The 24,075-nt window shown below is 41.5% G+C and overlaps 4 protein-coding genes across 9 annotated transcripts; 1 reads left to right on the top strand and 3 right to left on the bottom strand.

Moving 5' to 3' along the window:
• Positions 1 to 1,017: 1,017 nt before the first annotated feature.
• trmt11 (tRNA methyltransferase 11 homolog) lies at positions 1,018 to 10,723 on the bottom strand. Of its 5 annotated transcripts, XM_041942700.1 has the most exons (13): positions 10,646 to 10,723; positions 9,879 to 9,944; positions 9,664 to 9,737; positions 9,403 to 9,484; positions 8,672 to 8,764; positions 8,417 to 8,551; positions 8,167 to 8,323; positions 7,975 to 8,055; positions 7,655 to 7,819; positions 7,457 to 7,529; positions 6,847 to 6,981; positions 3,707 to 3,827; positions 1,018 to 1,375 (listed from the first exon to the last, which is right to left on the bottom strand). In XM_041942700.1, exons 1-13 carry the CDS (start codon positions 10,721 to 10,723, stop codon positions 1,235 to 1,237), a joined length of 1,401 nt encoding a protein of 466 aa, XP_041798634.1. In that variant the 3' UTR covers positions 1,018 to 1,234. The 5 variants fall into 5 exon arrangements, with proteins under 5 accessions (XP_041798634.1, XP_041798635.1, XP_041798638.1 ...); XM_041942701.1 differs by lacking the exon at positions 8,672 to 8,764 and having other exon boundaries at positions 10,646 to 10,713; XM_041942704.1 differs by lacking the exons at positions 9,879 to 9,944; positions 10,646 to 10,723 and having other exon boundaries at positions 8,167 to 8,319; positions 8,672 to 9,484; positions 9,664 to 9,813.
• A 556-nt stretch (positions 10,724 to 11,279) lies between these two features.
• si:dkey-29b11.3 (actin-binding Rho-activating protein-like) lies at positions 11,280 to 13,258 on the top strand. 2 transcript variants are annotated; one of them, XM_041942983.1, is made up of 2 exons: positions 11,280 to 11,380; positions 11,828 to 13,258. In XM_041942983.1, the coding sequence occupies exon 2, from the start codon at positions 11,839 to 11,841 to the stop codon at positions 12,376 to 12,378; it is 540 nt and encodes a 179-aa protein (XP_041798917.1). In that variant the 5' UTR covers positions 11,280 to 11,380; positions 11,828 to 11,838; the 3' UTR covers positions 12,379 to 13,258. The 2 variants fall into 2 exon arrangements, with proteins under 2 accessions (XP_041798917.1, XP_041798918.1); XM_041942984.1 differs by lacking the exon at positions 11,280 to 11,380 and adding an exon at positions 11,395 to 11,505.
• A 32-nt stretch (positions 13,259 to 13,290) lies between these two features.
• hint3 (histidine triad nucleotide binding protein 3) lies at positions 13,291 to 16,813 on the bottom strand. The gene is made up of 5 exons (XM_041942985.1): positions 16,676 to 16,813; positions 15,976 to 16,093; positions 15,618 to 15,687; positions 14,943 to 15,069; positions 13,291 to 14,397 (listed from the first exon to the last, which is right to left on the bottom strand). The coding sequence occupies exons 1-5, from the start codon at positions 16,811 to 16,813 to the stop codon at positions 14,350 to 14,352; spliced, it is 501 nt and encodes a 166-aa protein (XP_041798919.1). The 3' UTR covers positions 13,291 to 14,349.
• Positions 16,814 to 18,379: 1,566 nt separating this feature from the next.
• LOC121610702 (nuclear receptor coactivator 7) lies at positions 18,380 to 21,359 on the bottom strand. Its single transcript, XM_041942939.1, has 6 exons — positions 21,203 to 21,359; positions 20,690 to 20,842; positions 20,426 to 20,578; positions 20,216 to 20,311; positions 19,884 to 19,957; positions 18,380 to 19,717 (listed from the first exon to the last, which is right to left on the bottom strand). Exons 1-6 carry the CDS (start codon positions 21,308 to 21,310, stop codon positions 19,579 to 19,581), a joined length of 723 nt encoding a protein of 240 aa, XP_041798873.1. The 5' UTR covers positions 21,311 to 21,359; the 3' UTR covers positions 18,380 to 19,578.
• Positions 21,360 to 24,075: the final 2,716 nt, after the last annotated feature.

Genomic DNA, 24,075 nt, shown 5'->3' with positions numbered 1-24,075 from the left:
TGCTGACTAACTGTAGTGGTGTGTGGCAAGGTGGGGACGCCCTGTCATTTGCGCTCTTGCTGCACTGGGAGGCCTCTCTCGCCTAAACATGCTCTCTTTGTCTGTAAAAAGCCGGAGTCTAAATGACTATACATGTAGTTGTACAACCCCTATTTCAAAAAAGTTGGTACGATGTGGAAAACAAAACTGAATGTGATCATTTGCTAATCCTTTTTGACGTATATTAAATTGAAAACAGTACAAAGACAGTATATTTAATGTTAGACCTCATCATCTTCATTTTTGTAAATATCTGCTTATTCTGAATTTGATGCAGCAACACATTTCATACAAGTTGGGACAGGAGCAACAAAAGACTGGGAAAGCTGTGGAACGCTCCAAAAACACCTGTTTGGATCATTCCACAGGTAAACAGGTTGATTGGTAACAGGTGATAGTATCATGATTGGGTATGAAAGGAGCATCCTGGAAAGACTCAGTTGTTCACAAGCAAGGATGGAGCGAGTTCAACACTTTGAACACATGATTGTATGAAGGATGTTAGTGCACGGGCTCAGGAACACTTTGTGAAACACATTGCTTTTCATGTATGTATTTACTGTCCTTTTGAGTGAAAATCATTTAGACTTTTGTCTTTAATAACTGATTTCCTTTCCACTGCGACACGAAGAAAATGTTAACAGAAGTTTGAAAGACTTTGCTGTTAATCAGGCATAGAGGGAATAATGAAAGATGTTATCAGGTTACATTGTTGGAAGTTTATCTGGTGCTAACTAAAAGTCTGGATATCTCAGCCTCTGCTGCTTTGATTCTGACCATTCCTTTTTTTTCACTCTGTCTCTCCTCCAACCAAAAGAAGTCTTCTCCTAAATCACTGCAGTGCCTCTACTAACGCTTACACCCTGAGCCTGCACAAAGCTCCTCTGTAAAATATTAACAAAAGCTGCCTTTACCATTCAGGCAGTAATTATCTTGTAGTTTTAATAGTCAGCAATCAGGACAGAACACTTCTTGTATTTGATCCATTTATTTGCAAAGCAATAAGTACAGGCATAAAAATCATAATTAAAATTGTGAGAAAGATTTTAAAAGTTATAACTATAACAAATAAGTTATCAGTTTGTTTCCCTCTTTGAACAGACTGACCATGGAGTCAAAGATTCTCATGTCGGTCGCTTTCTCTTTTCTATAAAGACACATTTCCTCCGATCTTTCGATCGAGCATTCGAGTCGTTCACTTTCCAGCGCCGTCTGACTTGTTGTCCTCCTTGCCACACCTCTTGTTTTGACCGCTGAAATACTTCTCTCTGAAGGAGTTGTGTCCCTGGTAGGGGCTGACGCATGGGTCTGCCAGATGAGCCAGGCTGTCTAGCTCCTGTAAAGAGACAAATGTAGAGATTATCGGACTGAACTCACCTAAACTTACAGAAGTGCAGCCTGTTAGTGTTACACGCACTGGAAGACGTGTATTTATTTTTCACCCTCCACCTTTTTAATGGTAAAAAAACAAGACTTCTTCCAGCTTCCTGATACATCTTGCTCTTCAAATTTACAGCTTGTTAAAGAGTGTGAGGAGAAAAATAAAAGAAATAAAAACAGGCAGCTGCCAGTTATGCTTTCCTCCCCAAAAGGAGCACGTGTTGAGCATATGTTGAGACTACAAATGTGATTACACTATATTAATATAAGGTCATTTAGATGTAGTTGAAACAGCTCGTCCTTTTTCCAGTCAATGAAGCAACTACTGCTACATGTCAGTAGAATATTGGCAGCACAAGGTTCACATACTTTTTCCATATTTGCATGTAGGAACAGGACTGTACTCGTGTATATTAACACTGTATATGAACTGTTATGAATCCCTCAGTTAAACAGTTTGTCTTGGCTGGAAGGTAGCGGCTGGTCAACGGAGGGGTGACGGGAGGAAGAAAGATGCTGGGAAGAGGAATAATGAGGTGAGTTGAGTTGGAAGTGATGACTCCAATGCCGGGCCTGTAATTTGTCAGCAACACCTCTCTTTTGCTTGCTCATGCTGCCAAGCAACCTGGAAATGGTTTCCATGACCACTCTAAGGAAAAAGTCCAGGTAACGAGACTGACAGCATAACCATGACCCTAAAATTAATAAGGATGGAGGGCCATGACTACAAACAACTGAAAACGGTGGAAATAACCGCTCAGTCTTTGCCAGCGACCATACAGGTGGAGGGTTACATACATTTAGTGTTAAATTGGGCAAATAAGTCATTTATTGCGACCAAACACATTATTTCATACCCCATAAATAAGAAAATGTGAGGTTTTAAAGGGATTTTTCTGCACTAGTGTCACGGGAAACATTTACAGCAATTAGGCCGGCCCCTTTACTGTCGAAACACAGAAACAGTGTGGACACATGCACGCCTATCATGGGCATATAAACACATTCAAGTGTTCACACACACACACCAAGCAGTAAACCCTGGTGACTGAGTGCAGATAGGTGCAGACTGAGGCCTGTTTGGAAAAGAAAAAACTCTGTGACCAGCGATAGATACCAGTCAGATAAGATCAAACAACTGTGTATTTGTGTGTGCGTGTCATACGAGGGCCTTTATGGGAGCAATTTGGGGTTTTGAAATGGAATGGATGTCAGATCCAAAGATGGATTGTTTTCCATACGATATGTGATTAAGCCATTTAGGATTCCAGTGTGAGAGAGATGAGCCAATCATAGCCAGATGGTGAGGATTTACCCCAGCGAGACAGAGAGACACCATCACTTGCGTCGAGATGACATGTAAAGAACATACACACATGCACAAACTACATACTGTACGTGAACATGACACATACTTATGTGGTTACTTATACAAACAATTCTGAACTGCAATGAACTACACATTAAAACATGAAAGGGCGGACAGACACATGCTTTCGTTTTAGTGAGTCATATCTGTGTTGCTGTTCATGCTCACACATAGAAAAACAGTAAACAAATTCTGCAGCACACACAGATTGGTGCAGATGTCATTTATCACTGTGTGACCACAGTACATAACTTAGAGCAATAAGAAGCTGTGCATGAATACAATGTGATTATATGATCAACGTTACAGCCAAACACACATCAGGAGAAAGACCAGAGCAATGACGGCACCTGCAGGAAAAAGTTCTGAAAACAAAAATATAATGAAGAATCGCTGTGTTCATTGATGGAGCAACCAGTTTAAAAAAAAAATGGAACAATCCACATGTCCTCAAGCGCTTGCAAATTCGTCCAATTATTTTCTTGATTAATACGTCAAAAAGTAGTGGTTTTATAATTTCAAAGTGACTTATTCAAATTGATTGTTTTATCCAACCAACAGACCAAAACCAAGTCTGTTCTGAGATATTCAGGTTACTAACATATGACAACGAAAAGCAACAAATTCTTACAAACTAGAAACAGAGAATGTTTGTCATTTTTGATTGAACTAGAATTAAACATGGTGGACTACTTGGAAGAGGACCTGCTCTGTCTGTACATATAAAGAGCTCATTCTAAGGCAACAAACACACGACGACTCTTACTTTCAGGGGATTATACACTAATGTAAACATAACCATTAATATTATATTCCATTTCTGCCGATAGATCCCCCTGAATCCTACACACTGGACCTTTAATTGGCTTAATTTGTTTCAGCTCTAACGCACACACATTCGAAAGCGTACGCACACACCTCAGGCTCCTTGATCTTCAGCATGGTGATCAGGCGTCGTGAGGTGTGGCTGGAGAGCGTCTGCTCACAGTTGCTGATGAGCCGCAGACATGGATGAAGCGGTACCATCCTCTCACTGTACCTGAAATGGGGACACATGACACGCTCACAGTTACACAGCAAGTAAGCAAGCAAAACTTTAAGTGCTGCAGAGAGCGGGAGCTGCCATTGGATGCAACCACGAAAATGTGGATAGTGCTCACATAAAACATTAGACATAAGCAAGCACAATTAAAACAAACAAAGAGACAGAAAACAGAGAAGACCGATTTCCTTCATCAGGGCATGAAACATTTCAACTGTACACACCGACATGAGAGGAATGTTTAAGGCCCTTGTCAGAACAATCCTCCTACTTTGTCTGGAGGCCACACAAAAGGCTGCTGGGATGCAGACAGAGACTAATCCTGTCAAAATTACTCTCCAACTATTGCCAACTCTCTTTGCCACCCATTCCACCGTCTTTCCCTTCTCCCTCGCCAATCAAATCGCTAGACATTCGGCCAGTGCAGTGGAACCACATCAGAGGCAGCTCATTCTGCGCAAAGATGAAGGTGGAAAAAGTGACTCTGACCTGACAGGCCGACCGCTGGCTCTGTCATCGCCAGCCAGGCCAGGTTAGGGCCTATTAACGGCGGATGATGTATGTGTTTGCATATTTGTGTCAGTAGCGCTTTCTCCTGACCGCCATCACAGTAGCAGCAGTCCCGACTCGGAGCCAGACTTGCACGTCACTGTTTGTCTGCCCTGTTGCCACGGCTACGTGTGGGCCTCTGCGGCGACGGGATGTTTGGTCGTCACGATGACAGGTAATAATTTTCTCCTGCCAATCAGGAGCCATTAGGGGAGAGTCCTACCTGTTGAGCTAGTGTTAACGTCTAAGTGGAGCTAGGGGCTTCTTTTTGTTTGACGTAAAGGAAACATGAGGATGCCTTTTGTTCGGTTGAGGACTTAAAAACCATCGTGGCAAAGCAGGCTGGAGGTAATTATCACACAGGACACAAAATGATATGACATAAACTGTGTTTAAACAAAACACGCGATTTAAAACGCATCAAACACATTTTCAGATTGTATTACTGGACCCATATTCCATAGTGCTCTCAGTTTCACAGCATGTGAAAGCTGACGCTGAGGCAGTGCAGTGGCCTTTTGTAACAGCGGCAGAACCTCTAAATTAGAGATTTGCCAACGTGTCCAGAAACTTGAAAAATGATGACCTGAAAGCGAAAACATGGCTCATTTCTACTAAATCAATGACGTGTCACCTAACTTCTGACAATGCAACCACATTGTTTCTTCGCTTCACTTGTTTATGCTATAATTAGGTCACTTTATGGCTGTGATGACGGATATTCCATCATCCGTCTTGATTCTTTTTCTTCCTTCATTTATTTTTTAAGGGGAGAGAGGGAAGAGAGTTTAAGGGGTCTGACCTGGTCTAGACGCCGTCTTTTCCTGATAGGACTTTGTGTCACCTGTCATCACACACACACACACACACACACACACACACGCACACACGCACACACAATCCCCACTGTGTCTATCACAGCCACAGACGCAAATACACACATATGTGGGGGTGACAGAAACCTGATATCTCCCCTGTAGAGCCCCAGATTAGGCCCAGGAGACAGGCTACGTCTGCGCTCACACACACAGACACACGTATTCAAAAACACACATGCGATTGTACACAAAACACACACACACAGGTCAGCCTGCTGACTGCAGAGACAGATAGTTCACATATCTGACTCGCCTGGCCTCAGACGTTTATTTTGGCACGGCGCTCTGACAGGCACAGAGTCAAGCACCGGTAGATGAGTAGCAAAGACAAATGTGTGAACATGATGACACACATGTATGCATAGGCTCATACACAAGACCACACACATTCTTGCATATGTACAGATGCGCACACAGACACACACACCCTGAAACACAGGGACATGAGCAAAGGTTCGGAGGTATGTCACGTGTGTTTGTACATGTGCTTGTTTCTCACAAACATTCACACACACACTAAAACTAGATGACACAGGATTATCTCATCTCCTTCCAGGTCTTATAATCAGTGACCAGAAGGAGCTCCAGCCCTGCGGGGAGTTCTTCTTCTCCAAACGGCCCTTGCTGCGCTGTCTGTTGTGGTTCACACCTTTGTAGTCAAACAGCTGCATTTAAGAGTCAGCCCTTCGCTTTCTGCTAATGCACAGAACATTTAACAACGCACAACTGTGTTGCAGAGGAGCCGTCTTATAGAGACAACATACAAAGGAGCTGTCAGTTGTGGTTTACTGTAACCCAGCTGTTTGGGCAGGAAAACCTCAACACACCTGTATACTACTCTGTATAAACACTGTCATTCACGCAGGTGGTTACACACGCAGGACAATGTTTTATAGGAGCGGGAATGGAATATAGCTACAGGGAAATGCTGGAAGGTTGAAAACCCAAGTGGAAAAGTGTGGTGGAAAAGGGCTTTTGCATGCCAGCTACTGGACTCACACTGACAGAGCTGCAAAAACAGCCCAGGTTTAAGAATTTAGCAGCTCATTAACTCATTTGTCCAAACTGATTAATAAACAGACATTCACTACTGTCTACACGTCCCTCAATTCATTTCTAAAGCCAATTCTAATCATATGCAGTAATTAGATTTTATAAATTCAATCATGTTTACATATTAATAACCGTTTGCTTCATGTTATCAAGGTACTTGGTGAATTAATTAGATCAACAACAGATTTAAATGTTGTAGGTTGTGCTCACAAAAGCCACTACTGTGGAGTTCTGGTTTATGGTATGAGCCTGCCCCCTATTGATAAAAACTGTTATTTGGAGAAAAGCATTTAAACAAAAAGAGTTCTCAATCAAAGCACACTTTAAATCTAGGCAGGTTTTTAAAGAGCTACAACACATTTGTCATGGGCAAAGTTTCAGTGATAAAGTAACAGAAAACAGTAAGCTTTACAGAGCTGGGTGTTACTGTGAAAGGATGACGTTTCTCTTGATGCACACAGTTTGAAACAGCAAGCTCATCATCTAAAGACCTTTATAGCATCCGCTAACGACACACAATAAGTCAGTACACTTACTCTGGTCTGTAGATAGGCAGCCAATAGACCAGCCTCCCGCCCATGACCAGGTGGTGGGCAGAGAAGTTTAACAGATCTGTGAAGATGTCACTCAGGTGGTAGGCCTGTGAAACAGGGACGTGAGACTCTACGTAGCTGGGTGGAAGACACAAATGAACAAACAGGTTTAGTATAGCAAACTAAACATTTCAAGTGATTTTCTGCAGCATTTTTAAGATCACCTTTACAATCACCTAAAATTAAATTACCTAAATTATAGAGAACAAAAAATGTAGGACTTAAAAAGATGCCAAGGAAAAGTCTAAAAGAAATCCTTAAGAGGTCATGGAAATTCACAGCTAAGACAGGGGTGACCACTGAGAGCCAAGAATCTGCAGGCTGTCGTTCCAGACAAAAACCCCCGCAGTATTACCACTCCATCAAGCAGAGGGGAGGAACTCGTCAGAGAAAACACATGCTGGACTAATCGGTTTGAATGAAAATCTGCAGACTGTAGGCTGTTCAGGCCACCCCTGCTTTAAAGTCAGATATGGCCTCACTAATGCTTCATGCCTTGGAACAAATTAAGACTGATTTTGTTGCTAAGTCACAGAGCATCAGGTGAACTTACATGCAATCAGGGGATTTAGTAATGTCTTTGTGGGAGCCTGTTCTCCTAGTGGACTCACGGATACCATAAGGAGCTGACATCAAAAGGGCCACAGGAGAAAGGACAAAGGTCATTACACAAAAGCTATCGATGCATTTATCGCACTCAGCAGACCTTAAGTGTTAACAGAAGTCTGGAAAGAGTAAACTAAGCACTTACGATCAGTAATGATGGCGTCAAAAAGTGCAGCCTTCCTCCACACTGGCTTGGATGCATCACACACCATGACATCTACATACATCCTCTCTGTTCCATACTGCCGCAGGTTGGCTCTGATATTCTCGTCAGGTCCTCGCCACTTCTGGTTTTTACGGCTCGACCTGCCTGAAAGACAGGCACCACCGCTGGTTCTGAACACAGGAATGACCTGAAGCAATTTCTCCAAGCTTGAATTAAAATAGAACTTAATAAGTAGCCAAAATCCTTAAATATACGACTGCAGTTGATGTGGCACTCAAGCTCTGAGTAGACAAAATTACCTTTGCCATGAATCGTGTTGTAATCAATATCTGTTCCACAGACATAGGCTCCAAACTGAGAACATGCTACCAACAGGCTCCCTGAAACACATGAAGAGAGAAAAAGACCAGACTGAAACCATTTACTGACACAGATTTCCCAGAATGTGTGACAGTCTGTAGATATGCATGTGTATAACAGGACCATCTCACCTGTGCCAACAAACGGGTCAAAGACAAGGTCATTCTCTTTGACCTTAGCGTGGTTTGCCATAATGAATGAGAGCCCAGCATCCATAGTGGTGTTTCCTATGAAGTGTCTGTTCTTCACACTGTGGGAGCGAATCAGTTCACGCTGCCCATCAGCTATCTGGTGCAAGAGTGTGTAAAGATGAAAAGTGTCGAGTTGCAGATCATCTCATCTTATTATTCAAATGCAAACTAACAGTACACTGTATCTCACCCATCTGCCAAAATAGATGTAGTTTGGATGCTCAGGGATGTTGTTGGGGTCCGTGCCATAATCCTCCAACAAGCAGAAGATGTGCTGAGGGCTCTTCAGGCTCACCGTGCCTTCAAATGGAAGATACTCCATAGCCTGGTGAGAGAATAAAAGCATGACATTCTGCACATGCACACAGGCATTGATGCATGTACACCTCACACGTTTCTATGTGTTCACATGCACTCATTTCTACACACACATCTAAACACTCACATCAATCCTTTTGATTCTGTCTGCAAACTCCAGAGTCTTGTTGAAAGTGTAGACATTAATTCTGTAAGTTGAGTCTTTGTGCATGAACGGTGACTGTAGGGGAGTATGGAGGAAGAGCACAAGCGCAAATTTAAACATATCAGCTTAGACACGGTATGTTTTAGATGGAAGGTTTTCCTAAAATTACAGTACTCAACATGTCCAACAGCTACATCGCGTTCTGGCTGCAATGCGGTTTTGTTCCGTCCTCAGTACAGCATCATACCCCGACGGGAGAGTTTCAGAAGTGTGTTTTGCCAGATTTTGTTGACTTGCTCAGATTTTCCTTGATTTTTTTTGTGTTTCCACCATTTTGTTTTTCTACTATAGCTTACTATGGATAAGTAGGCTACATAGTTAAATGACTTGCTTTTTGTCCGTTTTGATGTGATGTACGACTGGGAGTCTGCACAGGTTGCTTTATTTTGAAAATTGACCAGGGGCTTGATGCCGTTCCTGTGTTTGACCTCCTGCCCAGCTCAAGCTGCTCCATGCAGGCGGACGCACCTTCTGTCAAACATAGACTAGCTACATATTTGCAGCGGAGCAGAGCGGAGAGCAGCTTCAGAAACATGCTGCGTTGCTTCTGGTGGAATCACAAGCATTGTCCAGAATGGCTGCAATCAGCTGCCGCGGGACCGCGATGCAGTCATGCCTGGTGGAATCAAGCTCTAAGACATAGCATCACGAACCATGTTCTCTTGTGGGTAGCTCAAGAGGGATTTTCGGAGTTCACTTTGTGTTTTTCCGTGGCCCCATAGCTCAAATGCAGACCTGGAAGGATAATGCAACATGAACTACAGCTTCCTCTCAGCCACTGCAATACAGAAAAAACTGCCAAGGTAACAAGGTATAGATTAAGGTGGATGTTAATATGTGCAGCATGTTCAGGTCATCACATTACTACACATGCAAGAGCATCACTTATCTTCACAAAAAGCTAAAACACTTACTTTGTACAAACAGATCTGGCCATAATGCTGCGGACATCCTCCTCAGACAAACCATTTAGACACCAGAAAGGAGACTAGAGAGAAGAGGCAGGAAGAGGGGTGTTTGAAGGGAAACAGAGTCCACAGGACAGAAACCTTTAGATGTGGCAGCTGTCAAATCATCAAAAGAAACAGGACAAGCAATAAAACAGGTTAAGTACATTTAACTTGCAAACCTTTTCTTTGAAGTTTTCGCTAGGCTGGAATGGTTTTCCTCTGAGAGCTAACAAAGCCTTAATCTCCTGCAAGAATAAATACACAAATCATAAATACTGATGGGTGAATTACAATCTGTTGGAAACCAATACACATAGAGACATATCAAAGGAATACAGTAGCAATTTAGTATTAGATGTTCATCAAGTTGGGGGACTTAAAACTGACAGATTAAAGAAAAAATGGTCAGATGTGTTGGAGCAGAGGATGTAATATCCTGAATTTCATTACTCGATCAGACAACTTGAGCATCTTTTTTTTATACCCCTCCTCCCTGATCATGCCACAAGTCCAAACCTCCAATTTGTATTGCAGGATGTTATAAATGTTAAGTCAAAGACTTTTCTTTCTTTGTGCATTATTGCTGATTAAGTCTATTTCCAGGTGGGATTGTGATTAGAAATGGGATACAGATCATGCAAGTGTGAATTACCAGTTTATCACCATCACAATGGGAGGTCAGATGGAGAAATCTGTTAATGTTTTATTTCGTGTTATTAAGGATGGAGGAATTCTCACCAAAACAAAGCCTAAACCAAAGCCTCTGATCACACCGCTACGTTAACTTAACAGGTGAGTTTTTACAGTTTGAATTAGCAAGTAGCTAACGTAGCACCAAGGGGAGGGGGCTGTTATGTGTCAAATTCTGATCTTCTCCCGAAAACAAATAAATTCAACTTTCACACTGAGGGCTAGAGTAAAGCTGGGAGTAGTTCAAGAAGGTTACCGGTAACCTGAAGTCCAGATTATCATGGGCAAGATGTAGTAGATAGTTCAGGCATGATCGACTGTAGGTGGTCGCCATATTTGTTTCGGATTCAAATCATGTCCGGCTTGAAACCGGGCTCTTACAAAGAGTTCCGCCTGATGACCAAATCGCCATAAATGGAAATGAATGCGGTATTTTCTTCCAGTTTAATATAATACATTGTCTGATAATGAATTGCTCTGTTTGTTTCTCTGCGCAGTTTTTCAGGGGGATAGCCAGTGTTTCCACTGGCTGCTGTTATTTTGAGATTTTTTTTTAATATCATTTGGTGACTTTTTCCAATTTAACTAGCTATATTGTTTGTTTGCCGTTTGGTTTGTTTTTACCAAAGCAACAACATGTCACACATAAGCAACGTTTTGTTATCAATAACTCACTGTTCTGCACTCGCGTGCCCGGATAAACTCTTCTCCAGTCCATAATCTGCTTTGCCTCACAGGCACCTCGTCTCCCTCTCTGATCAGTGATTGGCTGCCCGGATCTTCTCTAACAGGCCACTGGCCGAGACAGATGTCCATCAGAATGGTTTTGCTTCGGGACAGAAAAGCATCCGCACTCTTGCTGCTGTCAGCAGTGCTTCAGTTTTGTTAAATGGAACTACATAGTTACAGTGTAACCACAGGACTTGTTTGCACTTTGGCCACAATGAAATATTATTGCAGTTGAAGTGAGGATCGAGTCAGTGTGTGAAATGTAAGTTGGATCAGCTTTGATAATCGTTTGCTCCAAATCTCTGAAAGGTTGTATAGAATTAGGTTACTTCACAAAGCAGGATATTCACTCCTTCTAGTTCTGACGATGAACTGACACTGATTTATGTAAGTAATGTTTCCAATTTTCTTTGGTTTCTATTATTTGTCTGTTGAATTTGTTGTCCAGATTTTGAGCTGAAGCAAGCATCACTGAACTTCTAATCATCATTTACCATAGATTCATATACAGAAACATTACTGAATACATTACAGAGCAACAATAATTAGGTGAAATATGAAGTCTGGCTCTGAATCCAGACCTTATTTAGATGACTTTGTAGTTGTTTTTTACATATTAAAGCATCAAAAACTGTAAAGGCTTATAATTCTGTGAGTACAGTATTGTATGTTTATATTACTAATGAAAGGTATGTAATGTTCTCCTCAGTGGATCGGGTGATGGGGACGAACAGCCAGAGCACCACCGTCATGGAAACTGAAGATGACTCCCAAGCTCCTGCTCAGTTTAGTAATGACACTGCAGTGTGCATTGCTTCTGTGAAAGGCTTAAAGGAGAACTGGCAGAAGTGGTCCAAAGAGCACCAGGAGTACCAGAAGCACAACCCCTTCAGTCATGACACCAGGCCAAGTGTGGTGGTCCCTCAGAGGGGGCAGGACGACTACGGGAGGCCCCTGCAGGGCTCCATGACAGAGCAGCGCGGGAAAGACGCTCACACACACATCAGCAGAGAGGTTCAGGAGTTGTGTGAGGCGATAAGGAACATTGGAGAGCCTAGAGACAAAGATGGGGTTGGAAGCGGGAGATGTGGGAAAGTGATCACTGTAGAATTTGGGAAACTGTTTGAGCATTATGTGACTATCTCTAATAAACTGGTGGGGATTCTTCTTCGAGCAAGGAAGCAGAGGCTGGTTGACTTTGAGGGGGAGATGCTGTGGCAGGGGCAGGATGACCATGTAATTATCACTCTGTTGCAGTGATCAGAAACTCAGATTAGCGTTTATGCCTTGATTAATGTTACATGCAGTACATGCAGCGACAGTATAGAGCTACTTCATGGCAGCACTCACTGTAGTATCCAGATACCAGGGGAATTGCACTCATTGTAATATAGCCATGTAAGAAACTTATATGTCAAGAGGAATAGAATCATGGCAGGATAAAACAAAGACAAATTTCATGTATTGCATTGCATTTTAATGTATTTACATGTTGTCATGTACCGGATGTCACTGTGTTGCTATACCACCCCTGGTCTAAATAGCAGTGAGGAGAGATAACAGCTAAGATCTTAGCTGAACAAATCGTGTTTGCTACGTTTCCTTCACCAGCTTTTTAATGTGGGGAAAGTGGAGGAGTGAGCAGCTGAAATGAAGTCAGAGTTGTTAATGAGACTGAACTAAAGCCCAAGAGAACATGACGCTGCCTGTGACAGACAATATGGTGCTATAGGATGAACATGATCTGACTTGGCTTCGATGCTTCAGAGCATGTATTTATTACAGGTGTGCTTTGTACTTCAGGCAACCTCATTATGATTTGAAACTTTGTATACCGGAACCTCACTGAGATGGATGTGCAATAAATTAACAATGCCACTGTAATGGAGTGAGGACTACATCATAAACAATGCACTGACTGATATTTGCCATAAATAATAAAAGCAATGGCCATGCAAGCTTATATATTTTTTAGAATAAGGCAGTAGCATACTGATCAATTAGCAAGTAATGCTTCTGGCATTATAATAAAGAAAGAATAGTGTTTGCTCTGTTATTGTATTACTGTTGCTGCTTTGTGAACTGTAAGCACTGACTGCTGTAGTAAACTAATAACAGGGAGAGAGAGTGGAATGTGATATCTGTGACTCACTACATTAGAAACACACTGCGGAGCAGCAATATATTATTTATTCTAAATTCAATAATTAAAGTGCATTCCCTTTTGTACAATACAGACATTATGATTTTCTTTCTTTGCACTGCCAATATTCAGCCGTACAGTATAGCATAAACATTAATTTCATGCACCAGTTCGTATTATGTCCTGACACAATCAGGAGACATTACATCAAATCAAATACAAATAAGTGTGTATTAACAAAAACTCCATGATACGTATTTCAGTGCTTGCTGAGATCATTGAGCATACTTTACAGTGTCAGAGGATGACTTAGCTGCTTTCACTGTATAGGAATCTTATAAATCGTTAATGAAGATGTTCCTGTGCTTTGACCCATGTCAGCTAGGCCACAAATTGCCCATCAGTAGAGAGATGACTCAACATAGCTGAGGAACTCATCGTATACATAACTGTCTGATATCTTCTGTCAGTATAGGAATTATACAAATTCATTTTTTCTTACAGTCTAAATGAATTTCAGCTACTTTCAGAAACTCTGCAAAGCATTAAGGCAGTCCTGCATGTCAAGAAATAGTTTGTGAATTATTTGGCCGTCTCTTGCTGTGAAATGCCGATAATAAAAACATCATCATCATTTCATTATGGTCCTCTCAATACATCTATTGTTCTACTTCTAAGAAAGAATATCTTCAGCGTTAACAGATGTGAATCAAGCTGTATGCTACTTGATCCATACTGTAAATGCATTTTATTGTGGTGAATTAATGTAGATTCAATTAACACCCTCTGCAAACACACTAAAACAACTATTTACCTATGATCCTAGAACATTTGTGTGACACGTCTCAGGTAGCAAAAAACAAGATTTGGTTTTATTCAAGCCTCCATTTGCCTTCTACTCTTAAAAGCATTGATACCAAAAAAAAATTTAAGTGGCCTGTTGTTCCAAATATGTCACCATCTTAAAATACTGTCATTGGCTCTGACCAGACAGACAGCAACTTGAGTGTGAGTGTGCGTCATTCAACATGACATCTCCAAAAGGTTGGATGTTTAGTGGTAAACAGCAGGAATGGGATCCAAAGTGATCAGTTGGTCTCTCCCTTAGAGCTGAGAAGCTCAATCAGCTGGTCTGCCTGCAAAACATTAACAGATGTTGACAGAACAGATATTTTACTGACAGAAATACTACCTGTAATATGGTGGCACTGCAGGGTTGGTGTCACTAAGAGAATTACTGAACTAAATGAGATTTAAGTGTTCAATATCCAGATCTACAGAGCAGTGTCCTCTACCCAGTTACTTCTATAATACCTACATTCAAACTGTTCAGTCCTTATGCAGCAGGGGACACAGACTGGCTTTGATTTTAAATAAAGTGCAAGCCATTAAATAACAACCATATTTTTTCATACCCTCGTGAATACTTTCAGCTTTTGTGAAGAGAAACACTCTTACTGCGTATAGGTTGAGTGGCTTCAAACTATTTTTCAGAATAAATGTGCAAAAACAGTAAAAACAATCAGTCTGTTCAATCATTAGGGATTAATTATTAGGTGAACGATCTCTACACTTTTAAACCACTGCCTGAAAGAAATTACTATTTTCTGATAAGCATATTTTCTCCTTAAATGTACAACTGCATTTCTAGTGGGAATAATGAAGGGGGGGGGGGGCTTACTGTGATAAACCAATAGGAGTTGAGCCTGTAGACGAGGCGGGACATGAAGCCCATTTGACTAGCAGGTGCCAGGACATGGAGGTGTAGGTGTGTGACAGAACAGAATGGAGGCCAATGAAATCCAAACCTGCAGACAAAGAGAAAGTATTCAGTGCACAGAGTCTCACAGCTCCACAGGTAGGATGTTGCTCAGTTGTTCCATCACCAGAGCAACAGATATATTACCAAATACAAACAACAACAATAACACTACCATTTCAAAGATTATCTATGACAGTTTCTGTTTACTTAGCAAAGAGTACAGAGCACAGTTCAGTTTACACTATATTAAAGTAGATGTGATTATGTGTATTACTGTTTATCAGTACCTGGCATCACTGCGGATTGTTTGCTTGTTTGTCTGTCCAGACACACATGGTCTTGACTATTAGTGTGAATTGTTATTAAAAGGACAGTTCACCTCAAAATAAATGGCCAGTTACTATTTGTAAACAGAAAAACTGAGTTTACTGTTGATGTGGGATTAATGTGACATCAAGAGACCAAAGCTGCTTCACTGTAAATGTCTGGAGATGTTCGCTTTGTAGTTGTAACACTGTAGCAACTACATTCATGAGCCACTACAAGCTACCAGTGTGAATAGCTGTGAACTACAAAATACTGAATGTAGCCCACCTGACATCAACAAGGTCGGTTACGTTGTTTTTCTGGAGGATCTCCTTCCCTGTCTCGACCATCTGCTTCACTGGGTATGGCAACAAAAACATGAGTTACATTTCAAAAATAATATAATTTGTCATTTAAAATAAGACACTAGAAAAAAAAGATTATTGCTTTTTACTCTGGCACTATCAGGTGTTGAATAATTACAGAAGATACAAGTTCCAGTCCACAGGATCAGTTAGCAATGCATTGTCACTCAAATTGGCTGAATTGGTATAAATTTGAGGACAGCAACATCGATAGTGTACAATTTTTCAAAGTGCAACCATTCCACAAGCACCAGAAAGAAGGTATGTAGTTGAGACCTCACCCAAAGGCACGTGTTCTTTACTGAGAGATTTACAGTTCCCAACATGTTTGGTTGGGACAACCAGGTAATGGTGGGGAGCTCCAGGTCTGATGTCTCTGAAACATGAGATCTCCTCATCCTGCAGCAAAGATAAATGAATAAGTCAGAAAATACAAAATAATTAATCATCTTAAGAACCGGAAGGGTAAAATGGTGCACACTATAGCCTTTACTTAAGTGAAACTTATTTTTAAACTGTTTGTTAATTAACTTTTTGTTGTTAGTTAATTAAATCACAAATCTAGTCACCTAGCTGAAGGCTATTTCAGCTCTTTTTCATCTCCTCTGCAGCTGTGGTTTTCAAACTGGAGCCTCCACTGAGAGCATGTGTCAGGCAAAATAAATGCAGCTGAATTTCTTTAGGGTCATTGGTGTGTAAAAGCACACCCGGCAAGACAATACAATAGCCAACAAATCTATAAAGATATTTACTATAACATACATGTTCAATAAAAATGTGGCAGCTAAATTAATGTACAGTTATCTAACATAGTCTGAACGAATTCAATCAAATTAAATATTAGCTACATCCCCACAAAGTCCGTATCTGTTACATCACGCATCACGCTATTTCTAAACACAGCTGTTTACAAAAGCAACAGGCTAACGCTAGCTAGCGAGCTCGGCACTCAATATTATTTGATTATTACAATGTCCTCACACAGTGAAGAAGCTCCGTGTCCATTTCTTTGTTTATAATCTTGCAGAAAATACATTTCTTGTCATATCCTTCAACTGGCAGGCTGCTAGTTTTGGAAACATCCACCTGAGCAAGCTGTGCAACCTCGACTCCTGCCATTGCTGTATACTGAACTGTCAATAGTAAGACCTGCACAATCGAGCCCAGAGCTCAACGAGCTGGCAAGGGGAAACCGAAAGATTGCTGATTCAGTGTAAGTGTAAGCGACTAAAACTACCACCAGAGAGCGGTGTAGTTCAACATATTACATTAAGTCAATTAACCCGTTTTTAGCTGTTTACTTTGGGAAGCCGAATTTGCGAGATCACACGATACCTGGCATGTTAGGTAAACCAACTCTATCACTTAAACAAAATCCATGTCTAATTTCTCCATGTCCCTCTTTTGGCGCAGTGGTCATTGCCTTGGTTCAGCTCATCAATGAAGTGCTTAGAATTTTCTTCTGCATATTTTAATTAAAAATTCACAGGTCACATTGTCATGAGGGCTGATGACTCTGTGAATATGACTGTTTCCTTACAGGCGTTTAGGACGGAAAACAGAAACAGACTAAATACATTATTGTATGTTTGTTTGTTTTTGTAACCTAACGGTTTTAGCCTTTCTGTACCTGTTTCCGTTCAAGGTATGATGCAGTTATTCCCCTCCCACCTACCACAGAACCTACATCATTGGGGAATTCGCTGTGGTTTTCATCTTTTTCCGCGGTATTTTTGCTTACTAACCTCGACACACAGTGTTTAAGCTTATGCTTCTTCCTGCTCCTTTTTTTCCATGTAAAGAAGATTGTTTTGTTGATTACACGTTCGAAATAAAGCCTTCATTCATTCATTCATTCATTCAAATGGTTTTGTTCTTGCCTGAAATGAAAAGAGGCTGTCTAAAAAAACATGTCTGTCCCCACATCAGACAACATAATATAAAATACTCTACAAAACAGCAAAGGAAATCAAACCCATTCATACTGTCTATGTGTGGTCTTTTTGTGTACATGTGTACGCACTGTGAGCCATTTTAGAGGAAAATTAAATCAAATATATTAAAAATTAATGTCTGATCAGATTTGGTATCAGCAGATCAAGATCTAAAAAAACAATTCATTGAAAGCAAGTCTGATCAAACGAAAACGTTAAATTGAGTGGTGTGAATGCATCTGACCGCCTGTCCAGAGTGTACTCTGTCTACTACTCGTGCATGCTGTCATGGATATATGAACATTAACATGCGGCATAAAGCACCAGCATTTATTTGCTGATTTGCTTGGTGTAAATATTTTTTGGGTTGTTTTGTTGTTGAGAAGTGCAGACCATTAAACAGCATCAGGTCCATGTATGGTGTCCTGGAGGCTTGGTGGGCGGGGAGTCTCTTTTCTGCTGTCTGAAGTTCCTACAGGTACAGCTACCTGTGCTACCTGTGCAAGTTGCACGATTACAGTTGTTCAGTTCTTCTGAACTTCTTCTGCTTTACTTCATTGTTCCATCTTTTTGTGTGAATATCCAATAAGAAAATGTATTTTGTGGCTGCTCTGTTTATCCTAATATATGCTTGTGTATTTGTTCTCTCTGTACCTTTGCCATATTATAGCACAAGTACAGTGAGACACAGGTGCAAAGATTGGAGTCACACAAACATGACAATTGGTAACAGCTTCCTCAGTGGAAAAGGTGATGTTTTAAGGGTTTATTCATAATAAAATATGAATTCTATAAAAATCTTGTTTTTCACCAGGAAAGAAAAAAGTTTTAATGTGGTTCCACAAAACAATATTGGCAGCGCCAGCACTGCCTTGCAGGATCTGATTTACACACAAACATAAAGAAATGTTAAACAAACAAAAAGGAACAACATGAAATGTTGCTTTGCTTTTCTGCTTGAGTTTTCATAAAAAATACATTTAAATATATAGATAGTAAAAAGATTTGAAAGATCTGAAATGTAATCTTGAGTCTTCCTGAAAAATATTTTCCGTATCTGCAAATAGACGGGCAGGTGTGTCACCTTCAAAAAACAGAAGTGACAGTTAACAGTTGAGGTCCCTTCCTCCACGAACGTCACACATCACAGATACTTAGTTGTTTATAGTGCAACTCTGTACTTTTATTTATTAACCTGAACGGACAGGTCTTGTAGTTCGACATTTAAACCAGACCTCATTTAAGAAAAAAAAAACTTGATTAGCATCCAGATAGGCCAGTGTGTGTCCTATTATATAAGAGTGAACCTTTTTTTGTCTTAAATATTTATATGACCCTTAATGTGTCAAGTATGTCTAAACTTTGGGGCCATGAGAGCAAACAGAAGATGAGCACACTTATACACACACAGAGATATGTACTGAAAACACACACTTTAAAATTTCACAAACACATTTGGTCGTTAGACAGAAAATTAAAAAACAGCATTTTCCTTAAATCCTGAATGTGCTTACAGTTGTTGCAAACCTTTTATCCAACAGTGTTACTGTGAACTTTGTATTATAATGCTCTCCACAGCCAAAGGAGGGCATGGAGGGCTTAAAGCTTCAGATGCCAGTTACTTACTGGGCTTAGCACAGGGCTACTGATGAACAGCCAGTAGTTTACAGCAGCAGGACCCTGAATCGCAGGATTGCATCCAGCCACTTGTCTTTAACAGGCACAGATCGAACCAGCATTAGCAGAGAGTCCAGCCCAAGAATCCCGGGAGCAGACCTCATACTGTATGGGCTAATCTGAGGCAGGTGCACAGATAATCGCAACTGCTCTATCAGGTTTTGTACAGTAATGGCTACACCACATGCACTCCTCAAAATCTGGTGTTTTGTACCTCCAGACCGGACAGTGGGTTCTACTGTGTTTTTGTCTCATCTTGTCAGACGTTCTCTCTCAGTTCTGCACTGTCCAGACTTCGAGGTCTTGTACGTTGAAGTCTTCCTGCGTGGAGAGAGACGCGTTGTGGAAGGTGGGACAGGAAAAGCTTGAACCGTGGTACAGATCAGCATCCAGCCACAGACCAAATCCACCCCTACAGACCAAGAAAAAATAGCACTTTAACGTCAACTGTTTTCAAACTTGCTTTACTGTTTTATACTCTCAGATAACAGATGCTGTAATCTCGATGTAACTTCTGCCTTCTCCTTTGCTAAGCACATCTATATTTTATAGGGGAAATCAATAACCATATAACTTACCCTCCTCCACCAATCTGCAGAGATTCCAGGTTGCCACTCACAAAGTAGGAGTTCTCTCCGCTCCACCTGTATGCCTGTACAAATGTAAAACGTCATGCATAAGAAACTTGTATTCAAACCCAGTGCACATGTTTCAAATATGTGAAATTCATACGTAACATTTTCTGAAAGTTGTCACTTTCCTGAAATAGTGTTTAGTTTCCATAGCTGGAGAATTGCTTTTAAATGTTTTTTTTTTTTCTTATAATAACAATACACCAGTTCTCAGACTTTCTGGTGGATATAATTTGTAACCAGACTGTAAAAGTAACAAAAAATACTTGCACTCTTACCTGGAAGTCAGGGTTGAAGCTGAACAGGAAGGTCTCTCCTGTGCCATAACAGTATTTACTGACTCTGAACGGATCGGAAGAAAAAGCCCCAAACACCTGAAAAGTGTAAGTCACCAGGTCATTAAAGGAGTCCCCACGGCTATACTCTTCATCACTGTGACTACATTTCTGCAGTGAAATGTGTTATAGTTGTACGATAAAGATGCAAACCTTTTCATGCATGTCTTTGATGACCAGCAGCACAGGGCTGTCCAGACCAGCCATGTTCCTGTACAGAGTCTTCAGGCTGCTCCCATGGATGGCTGTGCTGTACACCAGTTGCCATGGATAGCCCTGGGTCCTCGCCGGCATGTGTGCTGCAAGCTGTTGGAAAAGGAGTTGTTACTCAGAAGATGTCATACTGAAATGTATAAGAATAATCATCACAGTTCATCAAGGCCAAAAATTTGTTGATGGCTGTAATCCTCCACTTACTCTCTTTAGGTGGTGGTCATCCAGCAGCTGGCTATGGTCGCCCAGGACAGGAAGAACGTTGTCGTCTTCCTCCTGGTACTCAGGCTCCTCTACCTCAGAGTCCTCCGAGCTACACAAACTCAGGCGGCGCTTGGGGTCCTTCACCGTGATAATCTGGAGGAGGGCACAAGATGCAACAAGTCGGTTCAAAATCAAACGTGTTCACACTCTTGCTTTTCACGCATCTTACATTTGTTTTGATGACATTTCACACACACAGGTCCGTGGTCTGTGGTTCAGTGATTCATGTGCAGACAGTGCACAGGTAAAATCTGAACTGTACACATGCTACTGCTCCAGTAAGTTGCAAAATGCAAGGCATCACAGCAAAGCAGCACCACAAGTGACCAGCCGGCTAGCAAGGATGGGTGGAAGGATGATAAAAACATTTTTTAACCCCAAAGTTAAGTATATTTCACCCACACCCCATAAATGCAGTACAGTACACGAGTACACGCAGCGTAGAAGTCCTACCTCGACATACGGCTCCACACTGGCAAAATAAAGCACTTTGATATTTTCCGGCAGCAGCTTCATAGCTCCTGATTTATCTGTCAAGCTCTGCGCTCTGCAGTACCACATGTCTGTTAACCACACCGGCCAGCGTTCATCACTTATGCGTCCTCTGGATTACTTTCACTCTCTTTTTGAAATGCCATTGGTTGGAGACTTGTTTGGAGGGGCTTCTCATTGGTTCGCTCTGACATTGAACAGTTTCCTTTCTCTCTAAACAGGAAAGTGAAGGGAGGGGGGGAGATAGGATGTCCATATATAGAGACAGTGGGATTTCCCACAACCTCTGGGATAACTGCCAAGCACTCTGGTGCCTCATTTACTGTAAGTCGGGGATACTTGATGATTTTTGTCAAGAGATGCTTGAACTGTGTAGAGTTTATTGTCTTGACCTAATAATAACTGCAGTTGAAGAGCCACAGAGGGCTTTTGTTTTCGTCTTAAGTCGACTGTGTGTGTGTGTGTGTGCGTTAGTGCAAACCTTACCTCCCAGTTGTTAGCAGTGGGGTTGACAGGGTTACTGAGGAGCTTGTTCATCACAGCCACCTTGTTCTTCTCCACTACCAGATAGCGCTTCTGATGTTTCTCTCTAATGTGGTAGTGGGGTTGACGGCGCTTCTTGTTACCCTTGGTGTAGATTTCTGGTGACCACTGCACGAAGAAGGTGTAGAGGTGGTCGACCCTGTGGAAGCAAAAGGACAAAGCGTGTGTTTTGTTTTTGTTTTTTTTTAACTTACAGATCATCATCATATATTGTATTTAAATGGATAGTGTTTATTCAAGTGGCCTGCTGAAATAGCTTTGAACAGAAAAAGCAAAGTGTTTCTATCATCAAACACCAGAATCAAGTTACAATGATGCAATATCAGAAAACACTGGGCACGAATTAAACTAAAGCAGAATCACTCTAAGTTAACACTGTAAGCACGTCTTTGACTTGACTTGACTCTGAGCAGGTAGCGTTGCTGCAGACCTGAAGTATGAATGACAGTTGGCCAAACCTCTATTTCCCATGAGAGGAGAAAAACACACATAAAAAGTTGAATAAATGCCACCCTGACATACTCTGATATCTGTTGAGACACGCCTGGGCATGAATAGCAGGAAAGTGCAGCATGCTTTGAATGTTGGATGCATTAATCATGCCAGACTGAGGATATCAGAAGAGCCCCTTTTTTGGAGTTATTTTTTTATAGTGGATTCTGCTTCCTTCTCCAGTTTCTCCGAAGTGAACCACTTCTGGGTAATTCAGCGCTGAAATCCTGGGAGTCAATTTGAACTCACTTTGAATTTAGGGATGTTTAACCTCAATCCAGCCTCCCTCCCTCTCTCGCTCTCTCTCTCTCTCCCTCCCCCTCTCTCTCTCTCTCTCTCGTTTTGCCACACTCACACGCACGCACACAATCTCCAACTCTTCGGCCTACATATATCAGCCTGCATAGAGTGACAAAAATAACTTGCTTCTTTTGCACATATCAATTTTGAAGGCTGAATTTGAAATCTTCTCATGATTAAATGGTCTTTACAAGCCTGAGCTCACACTGTCTTGCTTTAAATAGTTGAAAACAGCATTGCAGAATACTGTCCCTTTCAACTTCCAGATAACACCACCACGTTCAGACATCCTGATGGTTCGTTTCACTTACTCTCCGACGCTGTATGCGACTCCCATGGCTGACTGAAGAGGAAGGCGTTGATGGTTAAGTGTGAGGAGAAGGAGAGAGTAGGTGGTTTGGAGGCTCACTGCTGAAGCAGCATGTCCACACTGAGTCTCTGCCATCGGCAGCATTTTATACCAGAGGATCAATCGCTGAGATAAGCCCCTTTGACCATAAACCCTCCCTTTCCCCCCTGACAGCACTGCATGGCCTGCACATATTCACACAAGGATTTCACAATGGGGCCCGAAAGCCAAATGTGGTGACACATTAACTTGAACTGCTCCAGGTCCCTGTCCTTAAGTTTGGCCGGAGTTCAGACAGTTACTGTGTCAAGGTAGTGGCTCAGTGACTGAATGACGTGGCTTGACAGAAAGGTAAAGGCCGGTCTGTCTCTCTGTCTTTTCATCGTGCCTTCCTGTCTGTCTTTGCGTCTTTCAGTCGTGCCGGATATCTGGTCTCTTTCCCAGTGCATCAGTGGCGAAAAGTAAATCAATTACATTTCCATCTAAGTGAATTCTGAGTTACTTGTACTTCACTTGTGTATATCCATTTTCTTCCAGTCTGCTACATTTCATGGTGAAATATTGCACTTTTTACAGTACATTCATCTTATAGCTAGAGCTACTAATTCCTTTCCATTTTAAGATTTAAAAAAAAAATTGTATTAAGTATATGTAACACAGTGCATTGTTAGACGGTTCATGAAAGTAACAGTATATATAAAGCAGCTCAAATCAGCCCCACCTCAACCAGATGCAACAATAAAATGCTGCTAACATGCAAATTCATCAGTAAAAGCATTGAAATAAGATATAGTAATATGACAGTGATAGAGGCCATTGTGAACAATGAGTGCTTTTACATTTGATGCTGTGAATAGGAGGCTTTTGGCCTGGTTTCTCTCTCCATGGAAACTTGATCTGGCTCTCTCACTGGCAGGTACCTGGACTCATTGAGAGCTGGTAGATGGAGGTAGAACCCCGGAGCTCACTCTCGGTGCCTGTTGTCCAGCATGGCCGGGGAACAGGCTGCCCTCCTGATGTTTACAAGTTGACCTCGTTTTAATCTGGATGAACACTTTTGAAGACTCTCATTGATCAGCTTTAACTCTTTGCTACAGGCACTTGAGGCAAGCTGTTGCCCAGGCCCTGCAGGCTGGATCATCTTTTACCC

Source organism: Chelmon rostratus, chromosome 8, assembly GCF_017976325.1.
Source record: "Chelmon rostratus isolate fCheRos1 chromosome 8, fCheRos1.pri, whole genome shotgun sequence".
Taxonomy (NCBI): domain Eukaryota; kingdom Metazoa; phylum Chordata; class Actinopteri; order Chaetodontiformes; family Chaetodontidae; genus Chelmon; species Chelmon rostratus.
This window is presented reverse-complemented; position numbering and strand designations above follow the sequence as displayed.